Source organism: Triplophysa dalaica, chromosome 24, assembly GCF_015846415.1.
Source record: "Triplophysa dalaica isolate WHDGS20190420 chromosome 24, ASM1584641v1, whole genome shotgun sequence".
NCBI classification, from domain to species: domain Eukaryota; kingdom Metazoa; phylum Chordata; class Actinopteri; order Cypriniformes; family Nemacheilidae; genus Triplophysa; species Triplophysa dalaica.
This window is the reverse complement of record NC_079565.1, coordinates 5,369,429-5,379,959: the sequence shown is the minus strand read 5'-3', so window position 1 is coordinate 5,379,959 and position 10,531 is coordinate 5,369,429. Positions and strand designations below refer to the sequence as shown.

The 10,531-nt window shown below is 38.6% G+C and overlaps 2 protein-coding genes across 3 annotated transcripts in view; one reads left to right on the top strand and one right to left on the bottom strand.

Moving 5' to 3' along the window:
• The first annotated feature begins 703 nt into the window (after positions 1-703).
• On the top strand, positions 704-8,131 carry ldhd (lactate dehydrogenase D). Its single transcript, XM_056739946.1, has 11 exons — positions 704-848; positions 1,104-1,216; positions 2,555-2,696; positions 2,787-2,928; positions 3,008-3,167; positions 3,243-3,442; positions 3,854-3,982; positions 4,098-4,225; positions 5,158-5,248; positions 5,330-5,441; positions 6,928-8,131. Exons 1-11 carry the CDS (start codon positions 762-764, stop codon positions 7,091-7,093), a joined length of 1,470 nt encoding a protein of 489 aa, XP_056595924.1. The 5' UTR covers positions 704-761; the 3' UTR covers positions 7,094-8,131.
• The window catches only part of znrf1 (zinc and ring finger 1), a 30,882-nt gene continuing 28,482 nt past the window's right edge, over positions 8,132-10,531 (bottom strand). For both annotated transcript variants that reach the window (XM_056739956.1, XM_056739955.1), the window contains one exon: positions 8,132-9,777. The gene's annotated coding sequence lies outside the window, so the exon portion shown is untranslated. The remainder of the gene's footprint in view (positions 9,778-10,531) is intronic.

Sequence of the window (10,531 nt, the reverse complement as noted above, 5' to 3'; positions counted from 1 at the left end):
CCTGGGCGACCTTTGTGCATCGAGATACACTGTCACACTTTGGTCATGCATGATCTTGGCTTTATACAACCCGCCTGTTCAAACAATGACAATGCCCTTTGTGTGCTTTCTTTTTGCTAGCAAAGTCTTCACGTTTCATAACTACGACTCTCACCAAGTCTTTGCACAGGAATGCATCAGGGTGTACGTTTTGAAAAACCTGCTACTGACCACACACATTGACTAAAGACAGTGGATCTAGACTACTGAAATTTGGGCCAAAACAAGCAACCGTGTATGGTAATATCGCCACCTTGTGGCCTTTTCTATTAAAATAACCATAGAGCATTGGAATCGACCACAATTGAAACTTTATTTTCTGTTTTTTATTCTTTTCCATTATGTGTAGAGAAATACAAAGAACCCACAAATCATATTTTAATGTTGCGTACCACGATAAATATACAAACATTGTATTAAAACTCTTTCGAACACGAGACACAAATTTAATCATTTTCTACCCTGCTAAAGGTTTACTTTTAAATGGTAATTAAATAACCATCCTGAAACGCCCTGCTACTTGATATTCATAAGTGGCATTTTGAGCCAATCAGGCGTCACGTTCTATAATTTTCTAAGTCTACTTAGCGTCAGTTCAGGGGCGGGGCTTGAGGTTCATTGGAGGCGTTTCGCTCTGACGTTAATCCGGAAGTATATTCGAATAAACTTTTAAGCGTCAATGCATGGAAGATTGATTATTTCAGCGCGGTTACTCTACAGAAATGACCTTGTTGGGACAAACCCTGCGTTTGGGGTTTTCGCGGCTGCCGGTTGTCTTTTGGAGGTGCAGGAGATATTCCTCTGCTCAAGTAAGCGTTACGGTTAAATATTACATAACTGTATTTATTACCTTATAAATAGACGAAAGGCATTCAGGACCTTATAGATTACGTAATAAATCAAACACGATTTTCCTCAACAATACATTGATGTTGCACAAGTCAACATATGCAATAGCAACAATGCAACATTTTTTATTTATTTAACGTCACACTCTTACCTCGTACCACCATGCATGCAAACTTTCCGTGATTTTAATGCTTTGTACGCAAATGTTCGTCTAGACTGGGGCCGTGGAGCGAGTCATCGCGTCGTTTCGCGCTGTCACCGGAGATGAAGGCGTCTCTGTGGGGTTAGCGGTGAGAGAACAGCACGGGAGAGACGAGTCTGTGCACAGGTGAGTGCCATACCTGTCTGTGCCAACCAGTGGCATCCACCGGCCTCTTAAAGCAACAGTTCAACATTTAATTCCCTTACCGTGAACTTCTGGAACAAACCTGCACGGTTTATCACCCTAGTAAAACCCTGTTGAAAAATCAATACATTTACATTTATATTTAGGCATTTGGCAGACGCTTTTATCCAAAGCGACTTGCATTGCTTTATCCTATACATTTTACATAGGTATTTGCACTCACCTGGAATCGAACCAACAACCTTGCGTTGTTAACGCAATGCTCTTACTACTGAGCTACAATAGAAACCATTACAGAAATTCTAATGGTTTTCATTAAAATACCACTATGAATCATTAGCTTTTCCCATTATAACCATTACAACGTTATTTTTGATGTTTTGGGCATTTTCCCAAAAGGATTTAACATCCCACCAATAGAATCCATCACATACCAGTGTATATACCACATATAACTTCTATAAGTGTTTGATCAGCAGGGAAGTGTTCCATTAATGGATTTAATGGTTATATTGTGTTTTTTTATTGATTGTAATAAAAACTATAATGTTCTCTCTGGGTCTCTACTGGTGATTCTATTGGTTGGATGTTATAAACCCGACATAAAGGAATTTTGTAATAGGTTTAATGGTTAACAGTTGATGTTTTGTAACCCTGCTGAAAAAACATAGAAGCCCAAGAGAATCAATCACAGACATTTCTAAGATTCATTCATTCACAGATTTCTATTTAAATACAATTACAACCCATTACAAAATTCCTTGTTTTAGTGTATTTTTGGGCATTATTCAAGTATCCCTGCTGAAAAACAATAGAAACCATTAAAGAAGTTGTAATGGTTTTGATGGGTTTGAAAGGATTTGTATTGGTTTTAATGGAAACGATAATGGTTCTTCTGGTATGTGATGTAATCTATTGGTGGGATGTTTAATTCTACTGGAATACAAAACACAAAAAATAATTTTGTATTGGTTTTAATTGAAAAAGCGAATTGTTTATAACGGTATTTAAATGGGAACCAATAGATTTTATGTAATGGTTTCTATTGGGGTTCTATAGTTTTTTTTCAGCAGGGATAGACACCATTACATAATCCATTAAAACCAATAGAAATCCCTCTAAAATCATTACTTATTTAATAGTTTCTATTGTTTTTTTAACAAGACAGCCAGATACACAATTATAGCTTCCATTAAAACCAATACAATTCCTATTACAACATAAAATTAATTTAATATAGTAAAAAAATATATCAATCTTTATATTTGTAACCATATTTAATTTGTTAAATATTTTATTGATGTATGTTGTGTTTTTCAGATGTCGACCGCCAGATGTGGTGGTGTTTCCCCGATCCGTGGAGGAGGTCAGCGGTCTTGCCAAAATTTGTCACCACCATCGATTACCCATCATCCCCTTTGGCACCGGAACGGGCTTGGAGGGAGGAGTCGGTGCTTTGAAGGTTGGTCAAGTCTTTGAACGGAATTCCTTACCACATGCATGAAAATACAAATGGGCCAATTCACTTGTAACGGGACTGTGTATGTGTCAGGGCGGTGTGTGTTTCAGCCTAAGGAAGATGGACCAGGTGCTTGATCTTCACCAGGAGGACTCTGATGTAACCGTGGAGCCAGGCGTGACGCGCAAAGCCTTGAATGCGTATCTGCGAGACACTGGCCTCTGGTTCCCTGTCGGTCAGTCTAATATATTAATATTTATGAACACTCTGAAGCTGTTTAATTGATGTTCCATGGGATACTGACATCTCTACAGATCCAGGTGCCGACGCGTCTCTCTGCGGCATGGCTGCAACAAGTGCGTCTGGCACCAACGCGGTCCGTTACGGTACAATGCGTGAAAATGTGATGAACCTGGAGGTGGTGCTGGCGGATGGGACGGTCCTGCACACAGCTGGAAAGGGGCGTCGTCCAAGGTAACACCCAATGCCCAATAAAACCTTCTCTTGTCTAATAAACACCTGAAACAAAAAGTATCTATGCTCTTTCAGAAAGACGTCAGCTGGTTATAACATAACAAACCTGTTTGTGGGATCAGAGGGAACTTTGGGTATTATAACAAAAGCCACGCTACGGCTCTACGGTATTCCGGAGAGTATGGTGTCAGCTGTTTGCTCTTTTCCATCCGTCCAGTCGGCGGTGGACAGCACCGTACAGATCTTGCAGGCTGGAGTGCCCATTGCCCGCATAGGTGAGCGATACCGTATGAACATTTTCAGACTTCTAGAGGCTTTAGTTGCACTTGGTAGCATTTCCATTTATGCAGATTCACAACTTTCAGATGCTTTTATCCAGAGTGGCATACCGTGCATCAAGTTGTTGCAAAAAGCATAAACATTTATTCAAAAGCCATCACAGCCCATATGCCTAGTGAAGTCTGAGCGCATTCAGGGTTTAATGAATTGCTTAGCTCACAGAACAACAAAGTGTTTCTTCCTATTGCAGTTCACCGAGGGAAAATATTCCACCAGCAGCTCCATCCAATTTGGGAGTAATCAGGCATGACCGGTCTCTAGATCTTTAAATCGAGACTGCAGTGAGGCAGGGCTTTCTTCTCAGAAATGCTTTAAATCTAAATCGTTGCCGGCACGTTTCATCATAGAGTTTTTGGACGACGTGATGATAAACGCCTGCAATCGCTTCAACAACCTGTCCTACGCTGTAGCACCCACTCTCTTCCTGGAGTTCCACGGAAGTTCAAAGAGCATGGAGGAGCAGGTGTCTGTCACAGGTATGTGTGGATAACCCAAATTACAATTTATTACAAAATGAAAACGGTTTCTGTTATGGTTTGGAAGCTGAAGGATCATTGGAATGCTCACAATGAAGACATGCTCTTTGTTCAGAGGAGATCACTCGGGAAAACGGGGGCTCTGACTTCGCCTGGGCAGAGGATGAGGAGACTCGTGGGCGACTGTGGAAGGCCCGTCATGACGCGTGGTACGCCGCCCAGGCCCTGAGGCCAGGCTGCAAGGTCAGAACGTTCACTGCGCATATGATTCTGACTCGGATTAATGCTGTTTATCTGCTATAATAGACTTGGGACCAGTTCAAAAATATGACCTTTTTATTATAACTCAGCTGTGTTTGTACTAGGAGGGAGGATTTTTTAAGAGTCGCCACTTTTGGGTCATCATATGATCTTTCAGCGACAGTTGCAGTAATATCTCCTTTTTTACAGATTTTTTTTTCTATATGTTTGCTGCTATTCTGAAAAGTGCTAAACAATATTTCATTGTTTTCTGAACAAAGATCTAAACTCTGGTTTTTGCTGCACTGTACAGATTTGCTAAAAATCAAGCGAGCACTCCAAAACTATTTTCAGTTTTTCCAAATTTGCTGTTTGCATTTACATTAGCAGACAAGTCATTTAGAAGACGCTTTTATCCAAAGCGACTTAAAAAGAGTTTAGGAAGCAATAAGTGATATGTCATACAGGAGCAATAAAAATGGGTGCCAATACAATGGTACTGGTATCAAAAAACGCTAGATCACTACCTGTTGAGAGAAAGAGAGGGTTAGTTTTTTTTTAGTATTCACAGAAGAGATGGTTTTAAGTAGTTTTTTTAAATGTTTTTTCCATTCCCTGAAAAACAGCTATTTTGGACAAGGTTTTAGAAAGACAGCAGCGATATGATGGAATAACGGCTTTCACATGGCTGTTCATGACTTTGTCATTCCTAAAGTTTTCTCTATTGATATTCAACAGACACCTGACTGGAATGGCCATAATACATGCAGAAATGCTGTTAAACGGCAAAACTGTTGGTCTCCTCATTTTTCCTAAAATATATTAAAAATCTTCCTGTATATTAAAAATAAGAAGCATATGCAAACCTTTTTTAATACATTTTATGACTTTGGACACTAAACATTGTATAAATGTGTTTTTTTTCCCCCTTACAGGCATACTCTACAGACGTGTGTGTGCCTATTTCTCTTTTACCTCAGATTATAGTTGAAACAAAAGAAGATCTTATCCGTAACAGTCTTACAGGTACTTTGTTTTGATAGCCTGACTTGTGTCGGAAGTGTTTTGTTGTCAAGTGTTGATTTGTAACACGTTTTCCTATGAAAGGTCCGATTGCAGGACATGTGGGTGATGGGAACTTCCACTGTCTAATGGTCCTGGATCCCAACGACCCGGATGAGGTGCAAAGGGTTCATGCCTTCACAGAGAGACTGGCCAGGTACTTTAAATCCCATTCCTGATATCAGTATTGCTTTGTCTTTGTTTTCAGTGATCTTATGGGGCTGGCATAAGTGGCTGCAATACACCAGGAGGTTGTGTATTGAAACAAGGAATGGGAATTTGAATAGTGATGTGGTGAGGGCCTGGACATTTTTATACTGTGAGAACAACCTTCACCAATAAGACAAAGTAGGTGGTGTCGGATTCCTGTAGCACAAGGGAACCCCTGAGACCAGTCGTCATCTTTCTGTAGGAGAATGTGGGGGTGGAAAACCCTCAGAATCCATCTTAGAAAAGAAACTGAATATACGACTCAACATTGCCAATGCTGGTGATTCCAAACAGTCTAAGGACCTCGGACTAGACAAGCACTTTGTTTTCCTCTGTGTTATTTCGTTTTAAACAAGTGGCTGGGGTTGGATATATCAAAGGGCCTTTGCTTCGGGTTACTAGTGTACGTGCTATTGCAAAACAGAAGCATAAGGTATTGGGTGTAATGGATTAATAAGTCACTAATTACTGTTATTAAATTACTTCTTCCTCCTGAAAAAAGTAAAGGAAGCAATTACTTATCAATTCTTGGTAATTTAACTATAGTTACTTTATAGAGGGGCACCGATTTATCGGGTACAAATCGAAATATCACTATTTTGATATTCAATATTAATAGTCAATACATTAATTAATAACATGCAAAAAGTAGTTCATCTTCAAAATGAATATTCTGTCATCATTTATTCCCCCTCTTGTCATTTAAACCTTTATGACTTTCTTTCTTCTGCAGAACACAAAAGAAGATATTTTGAAGAATGACTCCCATTCACTTGCATTGGATACAATTGAAGTGAATGGGGGGCGACATTTTTCAAAATATCTTCTTTTGTGTTCTGCAGGAGAAAGAGAGTCACGCATTGATATTTTAAGGAGTTCGTAATGAGTAATACAATTACATTTTAGACAGTGTAATTAGCGAGTAATTTAATTACAATGTTGGCTATAATTAGGAATTCATTACTTTTTAAGTCACTCGCCCAACACTGGTGTCGAGGAGGGATATTCTTATTCTAGAGAGCATCTCTTTGGACAAAAATCTGACCTGTCGAAATGTGTATATCTGTTATTTATATAACACTGGGATTTGAGCAGCCTTGTGGGTACCAGCCCAGACTTTTAACCTTGAAGCAACATCTCTCCCTCTATGCCAGTAACCAATAAATGTAATGAATTTATTCTATTGGTCGTCCATTTTCTCTCTGCACTGTCACTTCGAAGTTGCTGATTAATGAGATAAATGCTTTACCTCTATAAACCCAAGAGAACAAAACAGTGTCTGAGAACAGCAGAGCCATATTGTCAAGGGCATTTCTAAACAGATTTTTACATTACCATTTTTTTTTATATATGTGCGTTCAAAGGCTTTAGGAAGTGTGTTTTAATTACTTATCTCATGCTCTTCTCTCCCTCTCTTTCTCTCTCTCTCTCAGGAGGGCATTAGAAATGGATGGAACTTGTACTGGAGAACATGGAGTGGGACTAGGGAAGCGAGACCTGCTCAGGGAAGAAGTCGGACCCCTGACTATAGAGGTCATGCAGGGTATCAAGGCCACCTTGGACCCCAAGAACCTCATGAATCCTGGGAAGGTGTTATAATAGAACACAAAAGGCTAGCGGAACAGAGCAGATACACTACACTTTCTGCCCAGTAGAGGACAGGAGAATGCAGGTTTCTATTGTGGTAAAGATTTAGGAGATTTAATTTTTAAGCTAGCAACTGTGATATATAGTCACAAATCGGCACATGGAAAATCTTTTTTTTCTTTTCTTCAGTATTGAACGAGTTTTAAACGGTTATTTTCTAAAACAATGATTCTGTTTTAGTTGTCCTCCTAATGCTTTTTATCCCTTTATTTTTTCTTAACCTGTCGGAGCCCTTTTTGAGCCTACATATGAAAACACATGTTGGAACTAAAATGGCGGTAACTCATGAATTCATTGGAATACAGACTTGCGGTTGGTCTCGTTTGAAAAAAAAAGTAGCTGTTTATTGTAAAAAGTTTATGTTTTCTTTTATTAAAAAATACATTTAAAAGATACGGGTCGAAAAAGGATAACAAAAAATCTAAGAACACTCTTTATAAAAAAGGAATCAGTTACTCTCTAAATAAATTATTTTAAAACACACCAAAGAAATCTGTATTCTAGAGTCTTAGACCTTTCCAATGATATATAGTTTGTCATGATTTGACTAGAAATTACATGCACAATATTGACGCAAATTTAGGTGTCCCGTATACGGAACGGGTGACAGTTAACAGGCTACAGGATAATAATGTTTTCCTTTTTCTTCGAGTTTCTAATAGAATTTGAGTTCCATTTTAAAACGTAAATTATTGTTATATCATTGTGCCTTTTGTTTAGTCAGGTCACTGTACCTTCTAAATGTATATGAACATATTTCTATGAATGTATGTGCTGCATAGAAACAAAATCTTGATAAGCTTAATGTAATTCAAATGAAGGAATATACACATTCATTAAATCTGCTTTTGTTCTTTTGAAAAGACAGCTTTTAAATTCATCTTTTACAAAAATTGTTAATGTAAATAAATGAATGTAAATGGTGATGTTAATGAACGCCAATTGTTGTTTTCGCAGTGGACCGATGAATAAAATCAAGAAACATCTGGACTCATTTCATCTCGTTTTAATTATATGTATGATCATCCTCATTATTACTCGGCCCACAGATTGCACATCAAAACCATCAGACAATTAGTTTGTACCTCCTAAAAACAGGCGTCCATTCATGTCCTCTGAGGAAAAAAGAAAAGCATACAAAAAATGTGAAAAGAAAATGAGTTTACGCAGCCCGTGCTGCACCGCATAGTACTAAACTATCCAACTCCATCCTGTTTTTTTATTTATTCGATTTGTTTTACACACTGAGGCGAAATAATCCACTGTTTTGATGGATGGTGTTTATATGCCCTCAGTTACAGGCACAAAGCAGAAGAAAACCCTTCAGAAACGCTATATTTCTATCCCACGCAAAAATGAATAGGTCGTCAAAACGTCTTCTCGTGGTTATTTTTCGACCTTTTTTTTCCATTTCATTCATTTCTCTTTCGTTTTGACTTTTTACAATTTCAGCAACATTATTTTCTAACAGTGATTGCTGTTTATACAGTAGACAGAGAGGCATCCTGAAGATTAAATAGGTGTCTTGTGAGGTCTCCCACAGGTTTTCAAAAATAAAAAGTAAATGCAGATCATACAAATGATCTCGTAATAGACTCAACACCAGTGTATCTTGGCTTTTTATGTACAGTAGTGAAGCAACATTACCTTACCGGACCGTAAGCTGGTCGGTCACATACAGAAAACATGAGAAACATGATAAGAGGGACAAAAGCTTTGGAAATCACACACACATACACGCACACCGAATACATACTCAAGGCTTTTACAGGGAAATTGTCTGAAGATGGTCGGCGTTTCATAATAACTGTCCAAAAATTGCGGATGATGAAACAACTAGCTTTCAGCTTATCATCTGAATCCAATGGGGAAGATGTCTACCGTGACTTGTAAACATTTGAAAGACAAACCTTGGGTATATTTCTCTTCTTTTTTTTTTAAACGTAAACCCCCAACCCCCCATGCTGTCTTTACCTTCCTTTGGCGTTAACAGGAAACACAATTGACACATTTCCCATCTGTGGACACACGATCACACACAGAAAAAGTAAATCTACATCCACCGGCTGTCCAACACATCACCAAAGAGTGAACCGACACGCTGAATGCACACACAAAACCCCAAGCCCCGCCCTCTGCCACACCCGCAGTTCCTCTTTGGACGTTTCGAAGCTCAAGCAACGCCCCCAGTATCTATGAACTGAAAGGACGGGTACTGTATGGCCTCTGGATTGGTCGCAAAGCATGACCACCGCCCTACTTGTTATGCCTGTACCCCACCCATGTTTATGCCCCGCCCCCTCTCCCGCATCTTCTTCTAAATAAAAACACGTATGCAAAGAGAGCGGTCGGTGCAGAAATGCAGACAGAACACGCACGTCTATGAGAACATGTGTATGTAGGGGGGCAAGAAGCCACACATCTGGTGTTCAGGGTTGGCGTGGGCCCTGTTAGCGGTTAAGCAGTCTCTAGCGCAGCAGGTAGGAGTTTCTGGTGATTGGCTGGATGAACTCTTCTGTTTGGTTCAGTTTAGCGATGACACGTTTCCGCTTCCTGGTCTGATCGAATTGGTTGGTGGATTGTTGGTATTTGGTTATTTTGTGTCAGGATATCCAGGTTTAGGTCCATAAAGTGCCCTAAAACAGACAAACGTGTTCACAATGAGAAACTATCAACGACAGAGTCTGAGAGTTTTAACACTTGGTTTTAAGAGTGAATTTAAGTGAACTAAAACTTTAACAATAAACAATTCAGAAAAAATACAATGGTAGTCAAAAGTGCCCCAGAACCCAAATTTCCAAAATGTCTGCCTTTGCAAAATCTGGTTATAAGCATTCTTCCAAATAATTTCTCTGTGTTCATCAGAACAAAGACATTTATACAGATTTAGAACAACTCGATGACAGAATTTTCATTTTTGGGTGAACTGTCCCTTTAACGAAGAGTCGAGTGTGAAAAAAGCTTGATTCACTTGTGCCAAAATTATATCTCGGTTCTACAATAAAAGCACAGGGTTATGTGACCTTCAGATGGCTCGGATAATCCTTAATACAATAAGGTCCTGCAGTGGAAGATTATTTTTATAGTCTGTTTAATAATCATCTTAAAGAATCGATTTGAAGAATTCCTTCGCCAAAATAGATAACAAGTTTTAACAATCATTTTTTCTACTGTGAATTCAATAGTGAATTCAAGCAATATCAATCAAACTGCAGTTGTTTTGATTATATATTAATAACTTAAAACATACAGCTAAATATAACAATAAAAATAATGATTACACAATAACATTCGTATTTGTTTTGACCAAAAAAAAACGTAATTTAAAGTCGATATAATAACGCTACTAATTAATTTTTTTAGAAATTCCGACACACTCAAAAATGTCAA

Excerpts from the sequence above, each read along its gene's own strand:
- ldhd (XM_056739946.1), top strand. The coding sequence starts at position 762 with ATGACCTTGTTGGGACAAACCCTGCGTTTGGGGTTTTCGCGGCTGCCG. Across the intron at positions 3,443-3,853 it reads AGTGCCCATTGCCCGCATAG|AGTTTTTGGACGACGTGATG; the intron begins GTGAGCGATACC and ends GTTTCATCATAG. Across the intron at positions 4,226-5,157 it reads CCCTGAGGCCAGGCTGCAAG|GCATACTCTACAGACGTGTG; the intron begins GTCAGAACGTTC and ends TCCCCCTTACAG.